Genomic DNA, 27029 nt, shown 5'->3' with positions numbered 1-27029 from the left:
TGAAAGTAGGTAATATATTATACACTGCATTATAGAATCGTTTACCTTTTTGTTACAAAAATGAAGCGTATTGTATATGAGATGACGCGCTAATTAGTTAGGTTCAGAAAAATATACATAATAGGCTATAGTGTTAGTATAATGTTTAGTATAGATAGAGCGGATTAGGTCAGATTTAACAAGATGTATATTCCAGATAATTAATAGAAGCATTTAAATTATATATGTATTACAATATTCACAATGTCTAAATTAATTATAGACAAATATTACGGAACATCGTCACATTCCAAAATCTTCAAAAACAACTGTCCATTACGAGGCGTCTTGAGACCATCGGTAGCCATGGGATTTCTACACCGTGGCCACGCACCCCCACGAGCATTTCCCGTCTCGCTCTTCCACTCCCTCTCGACGAACCTCCTTTTCCAACGTTCCCTCGCAGCCACCGACCGTTATCTAGTTAATTAATCTCCGCCGACGGCGGCAGCCGACTACCAGGGCGGCAAAACTCCCACCGTTTCTGCAGCCGTAACGAGCCACGACAACGAAAGTGTCGAGCGCCACCCCCTTAGTTCACTCCAGATTCGCGACTCTCCCCATCTTTTCAAACTGCGAAAATTTAATCGCTTTTAAAGAACCTTCGTGCGATTTATCGAAGGGGATAATTGAAAAATGGTTGAAGAAGTGAAATGATTTTGGAAATAATAGTGGAGCGAGCATTTGAAGATGAAGACGCGAAAAGAGCAAAGAAAAACAAATACTTGGTGTTTAGATCATTAGAGGTAATATTCTTTATTATTGTTATTATTATAAATCTTTTCTTCATTGATATTATTATTAGTAGTAGTAACTAAATTAGTAACTAAAAATACCAAAAATACACGTTCTGAATATTCTTCTTGGTTTTATATGGTTGCGCTATATACTAGTTTATCAGTGAACTATATATTTTAAGATAAATATTTCAACAGATTCAAACATACAATTTACTCAGATCTACACGGCATATAATGCAAGTTGAAGCTATAAAAATTACACTAAAAAATAGCGGGCATGGAGTGATTTGAAAATAAGAAAACAAGCGAAACGGGTGACAAATAAATTATTGAAAGAATTGGATGGGCCACAAATGAAAGGAACAATAAAGAAGGTAGATTCTACAGATAAGGAATATAAACGTAATACATATATTTTCATATTATTCCCATTTTACTTACTCCAAATACGATTAATTTAAGTCATAAAAAAATTAAACACATTTCTCTAGCCAATCTTGATTATTCCAGTAACATTCAAAGGATTAGTTCTACACTGATGACCGTCGTTCCTCAAAATTCCTCCAAATCCCGCTTTAAGCGAAACTCTGCTGTTTGAACCTCGACCACGGAACACCAGTGGCGACATCCTGCTCAACCTACATTCTCTACCACTCGCAAGATCACTCCGACGAGTCAACGCCTGATAACCTACCATCGAAACAATTTACCATGAAGCTCGTCAGATCCACGACAGTTACCCTCCGAAATAAATCTATCGATCGCTCGCGTATTCCGAACGAGGTCCAAGAGCGAGTCTATCGGCGGAACAGACAGATGTCTCAGGTCGACGTTGCGACGCGTGCGGGGTGGCTCGTGGCGTGGTGCTCGGTGGCGTGGTACGACACGGACGGTGCGCCCCCTGATGCGGGGTGGGCAAGTATTGATTGGGTCGGCGCGTTGGTCGCGGCGTCCGTGTCCAGAGTGCAGGAAGAGAGGGTGGCGGAATCGCCAGGCGCCATCACGCGGGGCCACCGCGACCGTCGTCTGAAGGGCCGTCCAGCCAGTGGCCGCGATCTCGATTCACCGAAAAGATGGTCATGATGGCTGGCATGGACGACCACGAGCGAAAAGTCGTCCTCGAGTTCTGCCACCTGCTCGAGAAAAGCAAGCAGCTGTTCAACGGGCTACGGGATTTACCACAGTACGGGCACAAGCAGTGGCAGGGTTACTTCGGGCGCACCTTTGACATCTACACGAAGCTGTGGAAGTTTCAACAGCAGCACAGGTGAGTGAAACTTGAAAAAAAAAAAGGAAGAAGAGGAATAAAAGCAGCAAGATAAGGAAATAGAAAGAAAAGAATGAAAATGACGAAAGAAAAGATAAGAAAAATGAAAAGCATCATGCAACATTGTGTCGCGTATATACCACACGGAGGCCACACGGTGAGTCATCGTCGGACGAGGGTGGCCGCTGGCGTGGCTGAAGCCATCGATCATACACGTACGACGTCCTCCACGCCACGAGGTCCTTCGACACGATCCGCGACTCTGTCAGGATAACGCTGAAACAGAGCTGTGTTCTCTTGGTGATTCCTCTATCTCCTTCGGAAGGGCCTGACGGGCCGCGGAAGCCCGCCTCGCGCAGAAAAGACACGCGTGTATCTACACGTACGTGAAAGACGTACGTAATAGGCAACAGGGGTGTAAAACTGGGATCGGTTGCGCCCGTTCACGAAGGACCACGGCACGGTCCTTTTACGCGCTCGACCCACCATGTGACGTGAACGTGAATGGAGAATCGTGCGCGCGAGTGAACACGGTCACGCGTGTGTGTATATAGCTATCGTGTATCTCTGCCGCTTACTCAGATCTTCATCGCGATTTCCCTACGACATGTCGGTGCTTTTAGTGGGTTACACATTACTCTTCGTACATCTACAAGGACAGGATAATCTTACTGGTTTCATCAATTGTCGTTTTCCTAATTTTATCACTTTCGATTTGGTATAACTGGACTGCGGCTGTTTGTACAAACGCTTTTGTTAAAGTTTTAGTTTAAGAAATGAAATTTAAGCTTTGAACATTTTATGCACTTTTAGGACTTTGCGCATTCCTTGCATTTTTGCATTAAATTCCCCATAAATATATAAACATCCGTAGTCTAGTAATAATGCTAGCATTATAGATATCTTTATACCTTATTAGGTAGATCTGACACTGCAACTGGAAGAATAGGATCTAGCCAGAAATTTGTTTCATTCTTTAAATATTATAACGAGTATTGGACTTTGGATATTTTATGTATTTTGCATGTTACGTACGATTTATACACTTTTGAATTTTTAAAATCCACAACCCAGATATTTTTATCGTTTGGAATAAGGATTGGAGATACGAAGAAACATCGAGCATATTATATTAGACTTTTATAGTTCTTGAAGCAGATTTTATATAGCATATTGTACGTATGATATAATACGTGTGATTTAATTTTATAAAATTCAGAGTATGAAAGATAAGGATATATATATATATATATATATATGTACGAAGGAAATATGAAATTAAATGACGTTTTACAAAATGGATATATTTGTGTGAGAAAATTATATGTGTGTTTAAAAGATACGTTAATTTCAATTTAGTCTGCTTTCACGTTTCCTTTGTACATCTTCTCTTTTATACGCTGAATTTTGCGGAATGGAACTTGAAATATCCTTTAAAACGATCGCTTCAGGCTCGAGTGTTTCAATATCTTTTGCTGTGAATTAAAAGATACATCAGTTAACATAGAAACTGCACATGGTTTCTTTTAACATTAGATCTATCAATCTTTAATATGCACCTGGGAGTATATACTATATGGATACAGATGATTTCAATGAAAATAGATAGATACATACATATAACTATATTTAATAGTTTTCTATTCCAATAAATCTTGTATGTTTTAATTAATTATAAAGCATATTGTCAATTATTTTATTGTTTAATTAATTGTAAGATTCCAATGTTCTTGATAGTTCAAATCTTTAAAAAGATAGAGCTTCTTTAATATATTTTATTATTTAATCAACTGGAAAGTTCAATGCCTTTGGTAGATCTTGTATTACAAAATGGAGTTATTACTTATAACTTTGAAATTCTTCCATTTGCAATGGAGATTTCTACATCATATAATAGTTTATAGTAATTATGCATTAAGGAATTATATTTTCATCTCTAAAATTACTAGGCTCTGTTCAATTGCGTTTCAGATATCTTTACAGATCATATTACATGATTTTTTCTCGTAATACGATTCAAAATTTGCATGATCTTTATGTGATTTCTCCGAAGAGTTCTTGTACGATGAAAAGCACGTGACTTGGATTCTCGTGGCCATCGCTATGCGAATGCATCCATTTATGTTCAATCTTCTGTATGATTTAATATACTTATTCCAATAACTACGAATTTTTTGTTTCATAGCAATTATTAGTTATATTAGATTAATAAAAATATGGTAATTTAATCGGTTATTAGTATTATTATTATTAGTGCATGATTGAAATTAACAGGTCTTAATTCTTTAATATTTAATTATTGCAAATATTGTTAAAATTTCGTGTTCAACGTCATAAATTATTCACGTAACTTTTTATAAGTAAAATGCACCGTGAAGGCCATTGAAAGTATGAATCTGAGACTTACGTAAATGTTAAAATAGTTCAACGTCGATTCTGATGATCTTTCATTGGGGAATAAGTCAAGAAAGGTCAGTAAATGTCGCCGATAATAATATTTTAATAAAGATTATTGAATATAATTTGCGGTGAACGATAAGGGAAATACTATTTCAAAGGAAACTAAACCGTTCTATGATTATTCGCCACTTGACACAAATTGAATGAATACATAAAGTGAACCTTGAACGTAGAGTTTAAAGAATTGTTTAATTCTGAAACTGATTATTTACTTATTTATTTATATATTTAGGGTCAGTATAAAATACAGATACAATACATTTACAATACATCTTTACAATTTACAATACTCCTTTACAATATATTTTCTAAAAAAGCGAGTCAAAAAATATTTTTCATTCGAAAAAAATAATTTAATTTAATTAAAAAGATAATTTAACAAACAACTATCATAGCGCACGCAGTAGCTGGAAGGTTAAAGCGTTTCCAATTTCTTTTCCTTCCGTTTCTTGTCTATAAATTACGACAGAAGGAACATTACGATCGCCACGAGGATCTGTGTCACGTGGTTTCCGTCGTACTCCCTGTGGACTGTGGGGGTGATATAACGATCGTGCAAACGTTTGCTGTAGTCATAGCATTCTATAATCTGTTTAGTTTACATGTAACCTTTAAATCAGAATTAATTATTCACTGCGTTAGGTGCAAAATGTTGAAAGTCTGAAGAATTAAAATCAAGTTTAATTGTTTCTCTCTAGCGAAACTTTTTTAATTACAAATCGCTTGTTTCACCTTTTCTCTGAACCGTTCATATATATAAAGTATCATAAATTATATATTATAGACCAATCACATTACTCCATCCCTTTCCAGTCATCATTTCATTCATAAACTCACCATAGTCTCTACCCATAACCTCTTTCACTAAGTAACAGTCGAAGCTAACCCTAGACCGATTTACTTGGGTGAGTTTGCTTCGTTGGCCCACTTGGACCACATTACACACACGTCTTTATTTACCCTTTCGATTCTGTTGCACTGGATGCCCGGTAATCTTCAGCCCTTTGTACCTTTCCTTTTTGATCGTAAAGTGTCATCAACATGGGCCGGTTGGCTGATGGTGCGACTCGACAAAGAGTCAATTGTCTATCCGGCTATTCACACCGCTCGCGTTCGTGCAGACATGCGACACCCAACTGCTACGGTACATCTCCTATATACACACACGTACGATATATGTGCATACGTAACACGTGGCTGCAAGTATAGATAGGTAGACACGCGATCGTGCCGTGTCGACTGTTAATAAATATCGGGGACGCTCTTTCAGGATCGGTTCCACACGTCAAAACAATAGGGAAAAGTTTCTCGAACGTACGGCCATCAGTTTCAAAAGTATCGCTGGTATCTGCGCTTGTATTATGTTCCCCTGTTTCTCTTTTTTACCTTTCTTTTTCTTTCCTTGTTGTTTCGTTTGTCTAGTTTTTTTATTGTGTTGCAGTTTCCTTGTACCTTTTTTGTCGCGGAAGGTTAGGTATTGAGACTTTGTTACTAGCGTTTCTTTGATCTTAGTCTAGAGAGGTGTGATTTCTCGTGAAAGAAAGTATTGTTAGGTTTTGCGAGGATTTTTTAATGATAATTGTTTAATGGGTAGGGTTAGAAGTATTGTATTTTTATAGCCTAGCTGGAGAAGGTTTTAAGTATAATATAGAATTTTATACATAGCGTTCTCCATAGAAACGTTAACGTACCTCTCTTCCTTTATTATCTTAATTTCAAAACTGAAAATACATAAAAGCAAAGAAAAACCAGTACCAGTTTTTTATAATTGGCACAACAAGATTATAAATCTCTTAATACTTAATATTTGAGCAATTGTATTTACTTCAAGCAACAGTTACTTAATAGAAGATCCAGAAAGACATAAAAGTATAAAATTATACTTCGTTTCTTATATCTAGTGCCTTTTGTTTGTTTATTCTTATGTCATTATTAACTCGATATATCAATCAACACTCCTACCAAAGCGCCTACCAGACCAATAACCATAAAAGGCGCGCGTGAACCCACGCGCGCCCGCTTCTTACAGGACGATACTGGACACGAAGTACGGCCTGAAGAGGTGGCAGATCGGTGAGATCGCGAGCAAGATCGGCCAGCTCTACTACCATTACTACCTTCGCACCAGTGAGACTTCGTACCTTCACGAGGCCTACTCGTTCTACGCAGCGATTCGCGGCCGCGCTTACTACAGCCGTGCCGCCAAGGAGGATAGGAGCGACCTGATGGTGAAGAAGCTCAGGTACTACGCCCGTTTCATCGTCGTCTGCCTGCTGTTGAATCGTATGAAGCTCGTCCGTGAATTGGTCCAAGAATTGGATGCCCAAATCGTTGATTACACCAGCACCTACGAACCGGACGATCAACTCGAGTGGAATTTAGTCCTCGACGAGATCAAGGCGTTCGTGAAGGCCGAATCGGCCGTCGGAGTGGTGCACTCGGACTCGAACCCGGTTATACTAACCCACAGGTTGGGGCCCCAGACCTCGCCGCCAGTCGAACGTACGCCACCCATGTGCCTATCCCTGCAGGAGATCCTGATCGTTGGCAATTGCGCCGACCAGGTGAAGTTTAGTGAATTGTCGATGGACATGTTCAGGATGCTGCAAACGCTGGAGAGGGAGCCAAGGGACGACCCTAATCACCTGCACGATGCGTCGCCGGCAGGAAGGATGCCATTCAGGCCTGGCGCGTATCCTGGTGCCGAGAACGGTGCCCCGAGGAGGGACAATCCACACAAGTACCTGTTGTACAAGCCCACCTACAGCCAGGTACAGGTATTCCTCGCGAGCGGCTTCAAGGAGCTGCCCGCGAACGGAGCGCTGTTGCTCTACTTGTCCGCCGACGGCTGCTTCTCCACCGTCAAGCATCCGGAAGAAAGTGAGTGTTGCCTTTGATCGCGACCGATCACGCTTCCGCGAGTATCTTAGAGCCTTGGCTGAGCCGTTTTTACGTTTTGCTGTCAGGGAAGAGATATGGAATAGATGTAGGCAGCCGATGTAGGAGTAGAGCAGATTAGAGAGTTGGAGGAAGTTTGATAGATGGTTGATGTTAATGGGTTTTTCTTGGGGAGGAAAATAAGGAAGAGCGTTTTCCGTGGTTGCAATATTTCTGTTGTATAGTTAATCTTAATAGCTACGAAGTTTTATTACCTTTGTCGATTAGAGTTGTTTCATAAAATGTACAAAAGCAATTCATCATTGGACTAAATATTTTTGACGATTTCTTGAAATATATTGTCACCGACAGACACGTGTCTAACCTAATTTCAGAGTACTATAACCACATCCGTATATTGATAAGTATCATATGCAACACAAATCCAATATTTTATACGTTTGTACTTTCTCGCACTAATCCTAAAGCCAACATTTCCAAATCAAGTTTTACATAGCTTTCTTTTCTAAATCTAATACCGTATCTTAGTAAATTTGTAAAACTTCTCATTCGACAATTCAACTACCCCCACGACCTGAAAATCTCCAAATCGAAACACTTTACGCGAACTAATAACCAGTTGATCGATCAAAGCATGTTCGCCTCTTGTCAACGAAAATAGTTTCCGTTTTAAAAAGGCGGTTGGCCTCCGATCGATTCCGTTGATCGGCCGAAAATTACTTATCACGGTAGAGGGCAGTCGTTGATGCAAGGCTAAAACGAATCACGCGCTTGACGAAGCCGAATGCGAACGCGTGTCGGCATTTTCGGTCAGTTTCCTCGGCCGGTAATTCGACCGGTCGGGTAGAGCGAGTCTTCCGTGTCCTATCGATACGTCTAACTCTCCTAACGATCCTTGAACGACGAAAAAAGGATTTTTCCATGTCTATCATACGAAATATTCGTATTCTGTTCAACAAATTGAGTCTAGAGGGGTAAAACCACGTAACTAAAATCTAGAGAAGATAGGGTTAAATTCACAATTCTGAGATATTGTAAAATATATAGAAGCTATTTTTCCGTATATTAATCTTTTAACTGGAAAGAGTTAATTTAGCAAAGATAAAATCGAATTTAACGAGATATTTGTTGCTTTAATTAAATTACTGAAAAATGAAGCTGCTTCCTTTGTTACAGCAGTTAAATACATTTAATCAAACACGCTCAATTAAATATATATGTATACTAGTAAACCGCGGGTATTTATACAGATTCAAATTTTTGTGATTATAACTAAAAAGTTGTAAACTCTGCAGAGACTTTTTTTCATAAATATTTTTGAGAATATAATTAAGAAAGGAGATATTCGATCAGAAAATTGTTTTATCTATTAAGCATTATACACTATACTTTGAATATTTTATATATTTTTTGTATCATGTGTATTTTGTGCAATTTTGCACTTCCAAATTTCCTATAAATGTCTAAAAATCCGCAGTTTACAGATAAGCCGTGTCGCAACAATGTTACACGATGCCTACGCCACCGCGCGTAGATCTACCTTTAAACGCATGCCACTAATTGGATCATCGAATCGGACTATCACCTTTCTCCGATTCGTTCAAGGGCTTCCAGTGAGCATACGACACACGAGCCGCACTCATCGTTGATTTAGTTACTGAAAGGAACGCTCTTTTCGTTAGTAGTATTCGGATTATGTATAGTCGAGTGAGAAAGACCGGAAAGTGTTTCTGCATTTCATCGGAACTGATGATGACGATCAGTTGCGGTAGTTAAATTTATTCTGGTCTTTGTTTTTTTCCGAATTTGGAAGATGGAAGTTTGCAACTATTGTACTTGGAAGGGAATGGTATGCTTATATAATGTTTTTTTTTAAATTAAATAAGTTGTTGGAAATTGAGTTGAGGTTAAGGTAAAGCAATGTTAACCCTGTATGACACTATAGAAGTTACATGTATCTATTTGTTAAACTCTACTTTATTTTATTTCTACTTCATGATTTTTTTATAATAATAATTAATTCTTATATTTTAGATTAATACGAATAACTATAATAATCTGTCATATTTTTGTTTCATAAGCAAATTAAGTTTTGGTTACAAAGGGTTAAAGAATAACTCACATATATAGTGGATAGTTTTTGAATGGATTCAGTTTTTTATAGGAAGTACAAAGAGCAGGAAATCTAATTATTAAGACATTTGTGCTAGGATATATTTTGTTTAGGCTATATTATTTACAGCTTTAAAGATTGGTTAGAATAGGAGGCTTATAGAGTCAGAAGCTTATATGTATATAATCATAGATACATATAGAAGATACCAAGAACTGCAGAAAAAATTATTTAGCTGTAGACAATGCTACACTAGCTTAGATGAAGTATTAACTACTATATAATAACAGTTGAAAATTTCACAGCATAAAAAATCAATATTTAAGTATCACACTTCCATACACAGATTCAAATGATATCTATGAAATTCATAAATCAAACATACATTTTAGAAAGGTATAAATATTTATACTTTCACGTATATAATTAAATGCATTACACATTACAGAAGGTAAAAAGTTCTATTTAAATTTGCAGATGAAATTCACATACCCCTAATACAAAAACTAGAACTACTAGTAATTTTACGAATTTCTGTTATCTAATAGCAACAAAAATTATTCATATCCAGCCAATTTGTTGAGAACAATTCAATTACACGCCTAAAAATAGCCTCTTCTCATTAACACATTAGAACCACATTGTACCACAAAGAAAATTCCCCAGTTTCACAATACAGCGTTCCTTTCTCCTTCAGAAATCAACGCCTTTAATTGGATTCGCGAAAAGATCAGTACAAGGTGTCCGCGACTCGAAGGAACTTGAAAGAACACACGCTAGCGTCCTCTTCTTTTTCGTCTTTAATTAGTGGGCATCCTCATGAAACTTTTATGCGGATCGAAAGAAGACATCTTGAGAGTCGGCATACGAGATACACACGACCATGACCTCTCGCGGTGCATGTTGAATTAACTACATAGAAAATCCAGGTCGTTTAAATGGTTTCCTAATATTCCACGTGCCACGACGTTCAACCGCGACGATCTATTATCTTCCGGCCGATCTGGAATAGTTGCCCGTCATTCATCGCATTTCTGTCCTGGTTTAATTAGTAATTCGTATATTTAATACCAGAATTCGTTATGCAATGCTTTCGATGTCTTTTGTGATACATGTATAGTGGCTCGCGGAAATGTCTGAATATGTACTTGCTATGGAACCTTTTATGTATTGTTTGTGCTATATAAAACATTTTCGAATTTCATCAATAGTATAATTAGTAGACTGCTGATTTTTATATAAATTCATATTTTCATGAATACAATTAAAAGAGTAGGATCTGAGCAGAGATCTGGTTTACCTGTTAAATATCATAAACAGTACTATACACAAAAACAATACTGTATCTTTATACGTTTATATGTTTTGTATGCTTTTGTATGTGTTGCGTATCATAACGTTGCATATCATTACGTATTTTTGTATCTTAAAATTACTGATAATTGCATAAAAATCAGCAATAAAAAAACTACTGTTACAATATATTCATTTTCAAACTGTTTCGTATAACACACATAATACATTCATGAAAAGTTTCTATAAGTATTTACTTTCGCGAGCTACTATATTTCTGTGTGTTCTCAGTATTTGTCAGTGTCCGCATGTAAATGTAAACAAGTATTTATTGTCCTATGGGTATTTATTATCGCGTGTATCAAGTGGTAAATTGGTGGCAAAATTTTGGGATCGTGTTTAATTTTATATGCAGGTTAAATTACGCTATAAATATGATAATGTATAATAGACGTTTGTGTTATATTACAGATATTTTGGTTCAAACTTTGGATTATTAAACCTCTACTTTTCTTCCGTCTCGACGAATAAAAAGATTTTGAATATCTCATTATCTATCAACTTTCATAAATTTGGAAAGTTTTTAATGATAAGAAATACGATTGTGCCACAGGACGTAATGAGGTTAGGAAGGTAAATAAAAATACTTTCCTTCAGAAATTACTATTAGTCATATTTCTAACTTTTATTATACTCAAAAAATTTCGTTTCCAAAGAGGTATATACATATAAAATAAAGTAACGTTGATATATTTTCCAGTATAACATGCGTACCTCTACAACTTGAGATGAAAACGTCCGCAAATCCATAACCTTCACGTGACCCGTTTTCATCACTAGAACCGAAACACGCTGTAAAATTTGGCCACCTATTTCCAAACGGATCTTTTGTACAGACTACTTTATTCTGTATCACAATTCCTCTCCAGTCATCGAGCAATCTCTCTTTCTCCCTTCCTGCTGTTCTCTTCAAAGTACGTAACACTTTCCACTTATCGTCCATTTGTATGTTGCCTAAATGTTACACATAAAATACCTTTAAAAGGACGAAGGAAAAGTGAAAGAAAAAAGAAAGAAAAGAGGAGGGATAGAATAGAAGAAAAAAGTTCGAGTCAAGACCGAAGGTCGAAGATGTTGAAAAATTTAGCAAGCTGACCACCAAAGGAGCGCTCGGAAGCCGGTATTCAGAGCGCAGTGAGGTTACAAGCCGCTCGAGAAGGCGAAAACGGTCTTTCAACGAAAGTAGAGTAGCGCATCCGTGTCAAGGTTATTCCGCGATAGAGATTCCAAGCTGTCGGCCCAGTAGATTCTAAGTTTGCAATCAATATCGAAATACGCGGTGACGCGTCGATATCGAAGAAACCCCGCCGGTTACATTCGACCGACAATTCTTTTGCCTCTTTTAAATAAATCTCGGCTTTCGGTGTCGTTAAAAATCTCACTTTTACGGTTGCGATAGATTTTACAGATAAACGTTGGCATTAGACTATGGTTACAGTGGATGTGTGTTCTGATCTCAATATATCAAATATGAAGAGGGACCAATATAATAAGTCTAGCTTCTTTGTTTTTTTTTTTTTTATTTTTATGTTACATAATGTTAAGCAGAAAATATTTTAATATGGAAAGAAAACAACTTGTTACACTTAAAAATATAACTATCTCAAAAAAAGGTTAATATATCTCTAAAGCTCCGTAAAAAATCAACAATATGATTAGAATGTTAAGACAGTCAATAATTTTGGAATATTTAGCATACGTATAAACATAGATCCTTGTTATTTTTATTTCGGCTTTCAAAATACGCATTCACCATACCGTTATAGCATTAGACAAGAAATTAAATTTGACCTTTTAAATTTGAATAGAGAACATATATAGGGTATTTAGTGGAAAAAACTAGGAATGGTCAGACGCGCGGGAAACTAGGTAGAATTTAAAAGCAGAATTGGTACGTTCCAAAATGCGCGATACAAATTACAATGTCGTGGTACGATCTAGTCCGGACACAAATAAATCTTCCAAGGATACAGGCAACGATTTTGGTAACGCTCCAATTTCAAGCGGCGAGTCTCGAAAACCGACACGGTCGGACAAGCTTCTCTGCTCATTGTTTCGCCGAAATGAAGCTCGCTCTTTCAAGCCGGCCGCGCGTGAACAGCCGATGCAACTGATCGTTGTTTTATTTATAGAACGCTCAGTGCGAAAAACAGGCCTCAGCAACCGCAAGTTTCGGTTTTATTCGGTCCTTATGGAAGATTTGTTATAGTTTTAAAAAGATAGATTACGTTAGAAAATAATACTTCCGGTTTCAATGTTTCAAATCTCCGAACTTTTTAATTTTTTTACCCATGAGTTTTTAATTTTTAAATTTCGAAGCGCTGAGTGGTTAAACTTTCAAATTTTGAAGCTTTGAACTTTCAAACTTTTAAATTCGGAAGCTTCAAATTTTTAAGCTTCTAAATTTGGAAACTTTGTACTTTTTCACGATTTTCAAATCTAGAAGCTTCGAATTTTCAATTTACTAGATTTTAAAGTTTTGAATCCGCAAATTTTTAAATTACAGGGCTTTAAATTTTTACACTTTCACATTTGGAAGCGATGAATTTTCAAATTTGAGATCTTCCAGTTTCCAAATCTTTTAACTTCAATGCTTTGACACCTCAACATTCCAACATTTATATTTAAAAATTTTAAATGCCTTAGTTCCTAATTATAAATCTTAAGCACCAAATCCCCATATTCCTATCTACGAATTTCCTAAATACTCTTTGTAACTCGAAACCTGAAAAGCCAAAACTGACATAAAACACAAAACGAAGCCAAGGAAGGGCGCGTAGCCCGATAGTTAGGGTACCGTTCCCACGTGACATCACGCCGCTCCACGAAACCGGAATTGCACGATGTTGATAAACCTTCCGATTTTGCAGTGGGGTACGACCTGGGTGGCGTGTCCACGTGTAGCAAGAGGGACCCGGAGCACGGGAAAAGGCCGACAGGTGGCAAGGAACCGCACTGCCTATACCCGGGTGACCTCTATCCATTCACAAGGAAACCGCTGTTCGTGGTCGTCGATTCGGACAACAGCTTCGTGTTCCAACAGATACCTCGTTATTTCGGACAGCCGCTGATGGTGCTGATGTCGCCCCAAGACACGCCGTCAACGTTACGCGACGTTCGACACGGTGGAAGCCTGTTCACTCTGTTTCTCCACGCCCCCCTAGCCGCGTTTTGCCTTATATGCAACATCGGCAGCCTGGCCGTGCACCACTGGGAGCGGTGCCAGCGTTACATCGAGCGATTCCTCATCGAGGCTTGTCAGCTCGTCACGCGCTCCAGATGCGGTAAGGATCCAGGACGTTGTTTTTGTCGCCTGACACGGCCTGCAAGAGCTCTGCTCGGGCTTCCTTCTCTGTCTATCTATCTCTGTCCCTCTTTCTCTTCTAATTGGATGGGGAACGGGGAATGGGGCATATCGGTGAAACTTTCTTGGCTCTGGTCTGGCTGCGTTCGATCCGTGGACTGGGTGATGAGAATATTGCTTTTAGAGATTTATTAGACGGATCTTAGAATATTTAAACGATTGTAAAGACTGTATAATAGATTTATGTTTTTTGGAATAACGATAATGGAAATGAATTTGATACAGTATTTCACTCTTTGGTTTTTTGTAGAGGATTTTGTGATACAGGTTTGAAGATTGTGAAGTCTCTCTAATAGGACATTTTGTAATTAAGAGACGTGGAATAGTGCGAAGGTAAATTAGATGTTATATTATTTACGTGCGAATGAATTTATTTTGGTATCATCTATCTTTTTTTTTCCTCCAAAGGGGCAAGGATCGATCTTCGTTGAAAGGAGTGTGAGCTCACAGAGAGGAAAGAAATCCACCGACGTAAATTTCTTTAATTATTAAAATCATCAATTAGCAAACGATATGCAATCATACATCAGATCTTTCCCAAATGCAAATCATTTGCAAAAATTACCATAGTGTTCCTCCTTATATCAATTCACATCCAAGAAGTATGTTACAGCTCATAAGTATCGGCCCATTTATAGGAAACTTCTTTCTTGAGAATAACGTTTAAGCTCATTTTAAAAAGTAAATACAACGTGTGTCTGTTAGGAATTATAAAAAGAAAAACTCTTTTATGCGGATATTCAGACATTCAATTCCACGATTCTGGGATAAGCGCCCTGCTATTTTTCATAATCTCTTTATCTTTTACCAGATATCGTTGACCTACGTGGCGCGGGTGCCAAATCACATAAAATTGGCGTGACAGCGGAACGCGTTATCCTCCACAAGCAACGCCATCTTCTCTCAACATTGTTTCGCTCGTCAAACGACTATAAAGCATCCAGCAATATAATTTAAGTGGCTATAATAATCGACAAGCTTCCAGATTTGAACAGTTGAAAATTCAAAGCACCACGTTCGAAAATGATGAAGTTTAGAGTTTAAAATGTTGAGAACTCAAATATCTATCTATTCGATAGAAGTTTATATTTAAAAAACGCTACAAACTTCTCGATCAATCCGATGGTTATTCCTTAATAACGATTATAATCGGCTTTGCTAATGAGGAGTTCATTAGAAGAATTCTCGATCCCAGTCTTCGAAATCGTCTCGGTTCGTTCACCGGCAGCCAGAACGCGCCGAAAGGGATTTACGATTGCGTTCGAACGATAAACAGAGCTGGCCTAGATCCAGGTCGTGTTTATCGCTGAACCGGCAATCTTTCCTCCTAGACGCGTGATCTAGGGTCGGCTACAAAGGGGCTCTCCATTGTTCCTCTCGCGACAGCGATATGTCGTGTGCGAGTTTTGAACGTACGAGTGGCTTCCTTTGTCGCAGGCTCTCCTCTCTCTCACTATCTCTCTCTATCTATCTATCTATCTATTTATCTATCTCTCGCTCACTCACTCACTCACTCTCATTCTCTTTATAATAATCGCGTCGTTAAGTAAAGCTTTGTGCGGATACGTTTAGTTCACTTTACCCTTAGAAAGTTTCACCGAAATCGATCGGGACAGCCAGCTGGCTGTCTAGCTTGACAATAATTCGTTCGAAAGTTCGAACAACAACTACAACAACAACAACAACAGGTTCTCTAGTAGCAGGCAACAACAGCAGCAACAGTAATATGCAAATTTGTCGGCCATATCTTTGGATCTGGAACCGTCGTCGAATTTTTGTTTAGAGGAAGATCGTGGACGTCAGCAGGTGATTTCCAGTATAGTATGACGAATTAAGAATCAATTTTAGAACTTCAAGAACCAAGTTAACGTAACGTTTCATTTCCAATTGTTTTAATATCAGTTCACATCAGCGATTTCTGTTTTCCAACGTTGTGACTATGAAAGGGAATTCGGTATATTTTTCCTTATTTCCTTCAGCCAGATTCTATCATTTTATGAAATTCTATAATTTTAAAGAAACGTACGTATCTGTGGTGTTGATCCTCAATCGATTTCCAAGTGTAGTCCAACCGAGCGATCATGACAATGCTACTGCACGTAAATCATAAAAGTGGATGGATTTTCCCACCACTTTCTCTTTTATGTCATATGCTTCAAATTTTCAAACCACAGCGTGAAAGAAGAAAGATATGGTTTTCGTAGGAGAATGTTCTTTATCTGTATATGCCAATTGTCATAATTTAATTGTCTTCCTATTCTCGTTAATTACATCCTATGACATATGGGAACGAATAGCGAAATAAATGACTGTACTGACTGTATAATGAATGACGGTAATGTAACTGCGCTGACGAAACAGTCGCAGATGCAATTGACTGCTTATCAAGAAAATTTTCTCAAGATTTTCCACTGCTTACTCTTCATTTCTCTTTTTAGCATCACGACCACCCGATTGGACTATACAGTTCCGAGTCTTACGAACAGAGTAAACTATCCTTGTCATGCATATTTTCGTCAGTTTAACCAGAGACAGCGATAAGGTGTAAAATAACCCATCTAACAATTAATCTAATTTTCTAATTTAATTTTATTTTAACGCGACTATTATTACTATCTACTATTACTCTTGTACTTTTTATTTACTTTTATTTACTTTTTACTATTTTTAATTTCATTCATCTGATTATTACTTTATTCTATTTCAGATTAAACCGGAAAAATTTTGGTTTGAGATACAATCTCTCCTCTTATAAACAAACGAAATTCTAGCACAATGAAGCTGTTTGTAATGCCAGGAATTATTTAGACAGTTGTAGTAGACAGGAATTATTTACTAGATGTTTAATATCAAAGATATAAGTGATTTTTACTTCCTATAATACAAATTCCATATTTCATGTTACAAATGCAAAAGAGGAAAGTTTAGATGAATATAATTGCCTTTATAGTTATTATTCTTTCCTATTTTTTAGATAGAAGATAATATGTATGAAGGAACAAGAAAGTTTTTTCTTGAATAAGACTTGGACAATGTTGAATTTCGAGGATTGAAAAATACACCTTAGAAAAGATGTACCTGCCGGGTTTTTCCATCTGGAACAAGAGTTACCAACACTTCTTTTGCGTCGGGATCGAAATAAACTTGTCGCAAACATTCGTAGAAATCGGGAAAGTTTATTTGCCCGTAACGGAGAGTTCATAAAAATTTATCAAGTGCAAAAGGGTCGAGTTTGACGATGGAAGTTACCGGCGAGCTGGCGTCCCCGATCGGAACATAAATCGAATTGCTCGAACGTCAAAATTCTGAAACGAAACGAACGAATGAGCGTACAAAGTGTTGGAAGGGTCTCTCCATGAATCGGTTGCCCGTTAGCGTGCAGTTGGAGGTGTTTAAACCTTTCACTTTTCTATGGTATTTCCCTTCTCTCCTCCAATATTGAAATTATGTTATTTTACGTTTCCCTTTATTCCCATTTATCCTATTTCTTTTTCAGAATTCTGAATAATAATATGGCAAGAAGTTAGAATATGCAGGAAGACAGAATAGTAAAATTGTGCGGCGGGGATCTACTTTTTAATTTAATCCTTTCATGCTTAGTATTGTTTATACGCAAAATTGTATTTTTCAATCATACTTGTACTTGTCGATTGTAACTAAACGATGCTTATGTATAATTATTTTCGGTAAAACAGGTAAAATTTAATCTTAATGCATCGTGTCTTCCTTATAAGAATACGAGGAAAATATGTTCTACCATTGATAAAAAAAGAGTTTCTCCCACAACTCAAAAGATAGGATTAATTGTTTCGAGCGATAAACAAATTCTACGCAGTAATGTTACTACTCTCATGCAACAAACTTCCTCACAATTTTGCTATTCGTTATTCACCACATCTTTCTAAATTACAAAGAAGAAACACCACAAGCTTTAAAACATTTTCCTAAAAAAAATCCGAACAACCTCAAAGGGCCTCGTTTTAATTTCTAAAACCACCAAAGCTCTCTAAGAGCGAAAAGCAAAAAGAAGAAAGTGAAGAAAAAAGAGAAACAAATGTAGAAACTCCAACTGCACACCCATTGTACACAACCACGGAGACACTGTTACAACCATTTGTACATATGTATACATGTCCGCATGTATATCAAAAAAAAAAAAAGAAAGAAAAAGAAAAACGTACCAGAACTCCGAGAGAAACCGCCTTGGACCTGACCGAGCGCTTTTATCGGTCCACGCAGAAACCAGCGTGTTGCAATTCTTCGGCGACGATTTCCTACGACTGTTGCTGGTGCGCTACGTGTTCTGCGACGTGGTGTTGAATCTGCACCGGTCGTTCAGGGGTCGACAGCAGAGGCCCCGTTGCCATCCACCGTTGCCGGACGCGGAGGTCCTCGAGCATCCCACTCTTCATCACCTGGTGCTCGATCTGGCCGCCTGTCTTGACTGTCGCGACCATTTCCCGGACAGCAACGAACTCGCCTGACCCAGGCATCTTTCCTGCCCGGCCCCCCATGAGTCCACATCTCTGTTGCCGCCGTACAGCCACGACTACGATTACGATTACTGTAACTACAATTGCAACAATAAAATCGTTACACTGAGACCTCATTAAATCGCGTCTAAACAAAAAAAAGTAAAAAAAGATTTAAAAAAAGAAAAAGAAAGAAAAAGGAGAAAAAGGATAAGAAAGAAAATGAGAATCGAAGGAGTCGAAACAAAAAAGATGTATGTATGTATGTATAGGAAAGGAAGAGAAAGATAAATGATAAGCGAAGAACGGAAGAAATCACGTGTGTACAGTCCACATGCACGTGTATCGTCGTTCGATAAATCACGGGGATTAATTGGCCGCTCGTGTTGAATATCGTCGACGCCGTCTCAGGGTAACCCGGCGTCGTACTTTTCGTTCTGTCATCGTTGTTCTCGTCGTCCGTTCGTCGATGATCTTTCGATGACTTCTGCATTCTCCTTGTCAATAGGTATTTGTCGATTGGAAGGTTGAAAAAAGACACACGACGCCGGGTAACGACGCGTTTTTCTCTTCTCTGCCCGCGAAGAAACGTGCGGATACGGAAGAGGAAGTGTTAAAGAAGGTGGAGGAGCAGGAGGAGGAGAATGAAACGAACGAGCGAAGAAATTATATTCGCGGCTTCGTGTTTCTCCTTTTAAGGACTCGTTCTATGTTAATCGCGACACACCGCTGCCAGTTTTTTGCTACGGACTAGTAAACGAAACACAAAACAGAGAAAAAAGTCTATATGTATATATATATATATGTATATGTATATATATATGTATATATATGTATGTATATGTATATATATGAACATACAAATATATATATATATATATATGAAATATATAATATATTCTGTCACTGCGTCGATGGTAAAAAGAAAAAAAAGAAACAAAAAAAAAATTTGAACGAGAAAGATGACTAATTATAATACGTATGAAAGAGAGGGACATTGTGATTGTCAAGTTGTATGTATAGACGAACGGAGGAGTGAATTTGTACGCACTGGTGCTTTGTACGATTTTAAGAAGCTTTTAGCGTGTCGTCGAATGACTCGGTTCGGTTTTTCCGTGTTTTACGGTTTTCCGTTCGGTTCTCGGTTCTCGGTTATTCGGATCGCAGGCCACGCACCCTCCCAACTCTTCTCTGTCTCTTAAAAAGGAAGAAGAAATGGAAGAAAGATGAAGAAGATCGAAAAGAAACGAAAACATGTTGGAATTTACGGTGATTAATCAATTTATAGAGAAATAAAGGGAATTTCGTTATTTCAATATATGTAGAATACTGTGAATGCATTTTACGGTTTCCGGGTATCAAATTAGGATCACACGCAGAAGTTTTACATATACTATATCACATAAATGACAAGTTGTCTTTGATTGTCCAAATTATTAATAATTATAAGCATATATGTAGGTAATTATGTATATGTAACAATTAATTTATTTAATTTATTTAATTTATTTAATTTATTTAATTTATTTAATTTATTTAATTTATTTAATTTATTTAATTTTTATTAGGTCACGTCGCAGAATATTTGTATTCCCATAATCGGACAGTTTATTTGGCTTCAGTACTATTGGAGATATTTGAAATCTGATCAAATCACTTGTTTACCCATTGTTGACCACTACATTGTTCAACTTAAAAGCTTTGAGTGGTCCTAATTCCATCATCCGGGACTGTAGAACCATTCGGACCGCGAATTATGCCATTACGCAGTAAACCTATATCCGACACCTCTCACGATACATACATATACATATGCAGTAGCTCACGAAAGTATTTGAATACTAATAAAAGTATGTGATGCATAAAACGTTCGAAAATTTGATTAGCATTCTAACTAGACACGATTGACGTAATTATCTTGATAAAATTTGAAAGCAATCTGAAAATGTGCATAAAAGTTAGAAGGTATTCGTTGCAATCATATATGCATATATATATTAAAAATTTAGTATACAGCATGAACAACCATCAAACATGTAATAAGCGTTAAAGATGGTTCCATTGTATATTGAGGTTTATTAATGTAATGAATAATTCATTGTTTATTAAATACCTTTATGACCTCTGCGAAATATATATTTGCACTAAATGTCTTGTAACTTTCATATACATTTTCTGATTTATTTTTAATTTTATCAATATGATTACGACAGTTGGATCTCATTGGAGTGCTGTCAAAGTGTCTTGACACACATAATAAATTCATAAAAGATTTCTACAAGTATCGGAATTTTTTCGTGAGCTACTGTACATACACATACATAATATATGCGTACTTTATTGTAGAAACGCGGGTCCGAGACTTTGCGATTCTATTTTCGCTGATGTGTCCGCGAAGCACAGGTTTTCCGGCGCTTTTTCTCCCTCCCTTTTCTCTCTTTCTCTTTCTCTCTCTCTCTCTCTCTATTCGTTCTCGTCTCGTAATCGTCATCCACGCAGACAACGTCTCTTTCTACGGCTATCCACCTGTTTTTCCCTGTTTGTTTCTCCCATTGTTATATAATTCCCTCTCGCGCAAGGTGTTTCCGGTTTTTCCGGAGGGCAAATAATACACCGGTAAAAATGCGCAAAATACATTTGCAGAAAATTATATACACACATCTTAAATGTAACTGTAAACGTTTTATCGCGAAGTTTTAGGCGAACATTCTCTTCTTTTATTATGTACGCTATCAGACAGAAATTTGGTATCATTTTTCTTCTAATTGCAACTATGTATATTGAGTTTTCTGCTAATCTTCTGATTAATTTGAAATTAGCAGCTTCTAAATTGCGGATTTCTATGAATACAACTAAATAATTATTATTTATTTCTTTTATTTAGGTCCATTTTAATGTCATAGTTCGTTGAACCTGTCCACAAATTGGCTACAATGTTGCAATAAATTAAACTAGTAAAAAGCGGATGTTAATATCAGTGATCTTAAACAGGAAAAATAGCAGCGTTGAAGATAATATTGAAAAGAATCTTTTTATCATCATCGGATGTCGGATCAAACTATGTAATCTTCACCTAAAAACTGTTTTTATTTTTTTTTCACTATCAATGAAATTACAAGTGGAACGCCAGGTATATAATTTTCTTACAATATTACCATATTTCTTACTTTCATGTTTTCCTATTTTTTCTTCCTTTCTTTTGTTTCTTTTCCTTTCTTTTCTTCCTTTTCTTCCTATTCAATTTTCTTACAATATTACCATATTTCTTACTTTCATGTTTTCCTATTTTTTCTTCCTTTCTTTTGTTTAACCCTCCAATTTCATCTTGGCCATTTCACGCTTGTTATCTTCCTCCTCCGTTCATTTCGATTTTCCCGTTCACAGCTCTACACAGTGGCCCGCCGACGTCACAAAGTGCCAACCGCGAGGCTCGTTTATTTATAAGCAAAAAGTAGAGCGACCAGAACGCGAGAAAGAGTGGCTCTCATTGAGTCGCCGAGATGACGATTCGCCAAATTGAACTTGCTCTCTCCTATATGACGGACAATTTAGCTTACGGGATGAGATGAACAAATGGAAGACTAAGAATCATAGTGGTTGTAAGTTGGTTTGCTATAATTTACTAAAACATCAGTTATGTTTTTTCAAATCATAAAGAAGCACAGAATGCATGCAATATGCAAGAACACATAGGATATGTAAAGTACTTGTTATAGTATGTGAAGCAAATCTGTACTTAATTGTGTTCGTATTATAAAAATATGAATCTGCAGTTATATAACTTAATCAAGTATAAAACCAAAAGAATGATACATTTAAAAGTCGAACTACATATTAGATTCAAATCCTCAAAATCTTGACTTACGCCACTATGATTTCCATTTTTAAATAGCTGTAGAGAAAGACAAGAAAAGAGTAAAGAAAGAAGAAAAGGAAGATAAAGGATCGAGATGAAAAACGAAACAAGTTCATTTGTGTTCGTGTGTATATAGGAAATACTATGTACAATCTAGTCTTTATAAGAAAACGAGAGGAGAAGATAAAAAATGGAGTTAGAAGGAAAAAGAACGAGGGAAAACGGAGAGGGGCAACGACTTGAGAGCAGGGTAATAGCAGTTTTCTCGGACGAACGTTCGTCGAGTATTGTTGTGTTTAAAACTATATAGAGTGCCCCAAGTTTTTCTGCAAAACAAAAATGTTCTACGAGCAAAACTAAAAAGACCATAAATATAGGTTATTTAAAATAAAAAAGTTGTAATAAAAATTTTATTTTTATTTCATCTCAATGAACGAATTAACTGTTTTTATCAGTTCACCACATGAACTACTATTTGATTGGTATATCTTTCTTCTTTAAAGTTATTCATATCTACAAGCTCAATAGTATGCTAAAATATTATTCTTTTTTGGGTATTTCACATTTCTCCTATACATTTTTAATGAAGCTGTAAATGACCTATATAACATTCCTTATTCATAGAATATATAAAAATTATGAACATTGTTTTGTATGAAAAATCTGGAATACTCTGTATACATGATTCGCGGTCACTGTATCATAACACATATACATGCACATGAAATCTCTGTCTATCCTCTATGTTTTGCAAGAAACGAAAAGGAAACAAGAAAGAAAGAAAGCGAGATCCAGAAGAACGTACGAAATACGCTTGCGTCCTATTATCACGGATACGACGATTAACGCAGAAGATTCTACATTTACCGTTTATAATGTCCAGCATTATTAAGCGAGCAATGTACCCGATCACATATGTGCATACTTGATATCAGAGACCATACGATTATCAATCTCTATGATAGTCCTCTGGTTCCTGGGTGTCATTTAATTCTACCATTTAATAGCCGAGTTTATTTCTTTGGTTCTTTATGTCTTACTGTTAATTTTATTTCATTATAAACTGCCGTTATTACATGTTATTATATTCTTGAGAATATTCAATCTTTTGTTTGATTATCGAAGAGAAGCATTTTTTAGGGAAATAAAACTAATTGAGGAAACTTTTTTGATAAAAAGGGTCTATAGGTTTATGGCAAATACATATACTTCCAGTTATAAGTATTGAAACACTTACATGTTATATTTATTGAAAGACTTTAACACATTTTACTTTCTTACATTATATTTTGATATAATTATAAACACAAACGTAACTAATATTTTAAAAAACTAGAGTCACTTTGTTATTTAATCAATTCACTATTTTGTCTTCTGGACCCTTTTTCAACAAGGCTCCTTAATTATAAAATTCATTCTCGATGAACAAACAGAGTATATTTAAGTATATTTAAGATTAATATAAAGGAGTTATAAAAATAGTAGTTGAATGAGAAAGCATATTTGGTGATTCGTATCACAAGTATTTTTGCATATAATTGGCGAATATATAAGTAGAAGATTTCTAAAGTCTTCTTGTAATATTGTAAAAATGATATTTTATAAATTAATAAGTAAGAATCTGCCTTTCTGTACAAGATGTTTTATAACATAGGGAACTATGTAGCTTTAATGGTAGATAGAGGACACGAAGGAATGAGAAAAGTTTGCATAAATATGTGCCCTGTTTAACCTTTTTCTCGAATCATAGTCATTTTTGTATATCAATAATGTACAGCTGCTTAACCATATGGGAAGTCACTTTCGACCTAAATTCAAGCCTGCGGTTGTCATGTTACAGCGCCGTTACACTGGATTACGTAATTGATGTTCCAAAAAGAAAAATCTATTTCTTTAATCGTCAATATTAACTGTATATATCGCTAAGTTTAATTTGCATTAATGTCGAAATGTATCGTAATACTGTAGTTTGTCTATATGTTAAAAGTTTCCCAATGTTTATGCATTTTTTAAATTTACTAAATTTATTAAATATTTGCTATTAAGTTTAAATATACAAAAATATAAAGAATCTACACGATATACAAAAGTGTCTAAAGTACTCTTTTCTCATTGCTTTTTATAGAGATACAGATTTGCAATAACTGTCCACAGTCTACTCATTAATAATTTAATGTGAAAAAAGCTAGAACTTAAGTACAAGGACAAACAGGGTTCGCGTTTACACCAACTTTTTTCATTGTTTTCGCGACTACATCCACCATCGAACGAGGTTCTACGTGTTACAAAACACCCCTGTATCATTGTTAATTATAGTACAGGAACGATAAATATTTTTCTCACTTGACATTCCTATGCTATGGTGTACTAAAACGGCAGAAATCTCCTAAAAATATTCAGAACTTACTATTAACTCGAATAACTACCTGCATTATTCCAGAACACTAACATCTTTCAATTTTTATAGTTCTTGTAATATTCACGTTTCTTTAATTAAACAAATTAATTATTATTAATGATATTTCACCATGAAAAAGAAATCATAACTAATTATATTTCACCATAATTCTTTCATCAACTGTACTAACACTATACTAAATAGTATTAAACGAATTGGCTGAAAGAGTAGATACTAAAAGATCGACGTTTACACCCGGAAGCCAGGACTATCCGTAAAAACAGCCAAGCGTATAAAGAGCCAAGAGTATCATGTTGAACGCAATGTTCGCGACTCTATTTTACTCATCGACGGAAACACGCGAGAGGAAGACGACGTGGCTCCATGATCGAGTGCCAAATCATGACATAATCATCAAATTTGCACGTTCGATCATTCTGCGCGACGACTCTCATAATTACGGCACAATATCTACGATCCTCTACGTTTCTTTCATGAATCCGTCATAATATACACTGCTAGCCATAAGTATATATTAGAATACCTACTTATATTTAATACAAATTAGATACTTTTCGTCCTTCCTATTTTTTTAATTATTTTATTATATGATTATCATAATCTAGATTGCAGATTTATGGAAAATTTGATTGTAGAAAAATGTACAGAGTGTATATAATATGGGAAGATATATAAAATTTCTAATGTAATCTTCCCAATGTAACATTTAGAAGGTAAAACAAATTTTTACTTATAATTAAGTACCATTTTTGTAGTTGCATTCAAATATGAAAAATATGAATTCGCATAAAAAGCCTTAACCTAATTATTATAATTATAGCATATAATTATAATACAATATAAAATCTCAAATAAACCAAAATTTGTTAGAGTTTCCCAATAATTGTAATGAATAGGTGCCCTAACATTTATGGCTGGCAGTGTAGCTTCGATAATTCTGATTCACGCGCCATCGACATCTGGCGATCGTCGATTATTCTTCAGAAAAGATTTTGGATTGGTGTTTCGTTCGATTAAACGTTTTGTTCGTCCACTTCGTCTGGTTCGATTCGTTTGCTCCAGATAGTTCTCTTGGATCTCGTGTTCTTTCATACCAATTGTTTTGTTTGAGTTTCATCAGGTCGGGTTGTTTAATAGATGCGATTAGTGGATGAACCCGCGTTTCGATGATTTTTAAAAAAAAACGAGAATGTGAATGGGATATTGTAAATGTAACGAGAAAGTGCTTTGTCGAATACTTTAAGGATATATTGTAAAATATTATGGGTAAAGTGCGTTTTAATAATTCTGAAAAGAAAAAGAAATGTAAGATATGCGAGTTTCTTGAGTGATTTCGTTAAAAACAGCAACGGAACCCTACGACATAATTCGAGAAATTGTTCGACGATTCAAGAAGGCAAGAAATAGAAAAAAGGTATTAGTATCCCCTCTTTGAACGATCGGTAACTAAATTAACCTTCCATGTGATCGTTGTTTAATCCTCTATAACCAGGATTTTTTCAGTTATTGAAAGATATATTATAGTTAATTAAGATTTTTAACTGAATGACAAATAAAGAAGATAAAGTTTAAAAAATATATATATATGCGATTTCTAAGTTTCATAGTGTTATAGAGGATTAAGAAGCTAGTAATTTTGATATCATCCTTTCCCACGGAAAAAATGAACCACTAAAACTAAAAAGTTAAAAATGCATACCTATAAGAATTCATTTCTAATGTTTAAAAGTTCACAGTTAAATTCAAAGAGTTAATATCTTTAACAATTCCCTGGAATTTCCTTGGAATTTCCCATGTCCTAAAAGATCTATAAAAATTAAATTTAAATGCAACAAAATAAAAAAGAATTACAATATTTTGAACACTTAAACATTATCGAGATGTGCAACCAATTCTTTACTATATTCAAACAACTAATGTCTTGAACATTTCTCTATAATTGTCCATCCCTTAAAAAGATCATTAACAAATCAGATTTAAATCAAATGAGATAAAAAAATATATACAAATCAAAAAATAATCTTAAACAGCAAAACTCAATAGGATTA

General features: G+C 35.9%; 2 protein-coding genes across 5 annotated transcripts; one reads left to right on the top strand and one right to left on the bottom strand.

The window, feature by feature from the left end:
* The first annotated feature begins 1679 nt into the window (after positions 1-1679).
* On the top strand, positions 1680-26559 carry LOC117235035 (protein SCAI). Of its 4 annotated transcripts, none has more exons than XR_004493605.1 (5): positions 1680-2046; positions 6536-7386; positions 13741-14154; positions 22091-22305; positions 22599-26559. XR_004493605.1 is itself a non-coding variant. In XM_033496688.1 (5 exons), exons 1-5 carry the CDS (start codon positions 1853-1855, stop codon positions 18716-18718), a joined length of 1476 nt encoding a protein of 491 aa, XP_033352579.1. In that variant the 5' UTR covers positions 1685-1852; the 3' UTR covers positions 18719-18868. The 4 variants fall into 4 exon arrangements, 3 of the variants coding, with proteins under 3 accessions (XP_033352578.1, XP_033352579.1, XP_033352577.1); XM_033496688.1 differs by lacking the exons at positions 22091-22305; positions 22599-26559 and adding an exon at positions 18474-18868 and having other exon boundaries at positions 1685-2046; positions 6536-6748; positions 6977-7386; XM_033496687.1 differs by lacking the exons at positions 22091-22305; positions 22599-26559 and adding an exon at positions 18474-18868 and having other exon boundaries at positions 1681-2046; positions 13744-14154.
* Positions 9796-12167, bottom strand: LOC117235036. Its single transcript, XM_033496689.1, has 2 exons — positions 11585-12167; positions 9796-10520 (listed from the first exon to the last, which is right to left on the bottom strand). The coding sequence occupies exons 1-2, from the start codon at positions 11811-11813 to the stop codon at positions 10426-10428; spliced, it is 324 nt and encodes a 107-aa protein (XP_033352580.1). The 5' UTR covers positions 11814-12167; the 3' UTR covers positions 9796-10425.
* Positions 26560-27029: the final 470 nt, after the last annotated feature.

Source organism: Bombus vosnesenskii, unplaced genomic scaffold (assembly GCF_011952255.1).
Source record: "Bombus vosnesenskii isolate JDL3184/JDL3185 unplaced genomic scaffold, Bvos_JDL3184-5_v1.1 scf7180000013314, whole genome shotgun sequence".
Classification (NCBI taxonomy): domain Eukaryota; kingdom Metazoa; phylum Arthropoda; class Insecta; order Hymenoptera; family Apidae; genus Bombus; species Bombus vosnesenskii.
The sequence above is the reverse complement of the archived record's forward strand: the minus strand, read 5'-3'. Positions and strand labels throughout refer to the sequence as shown.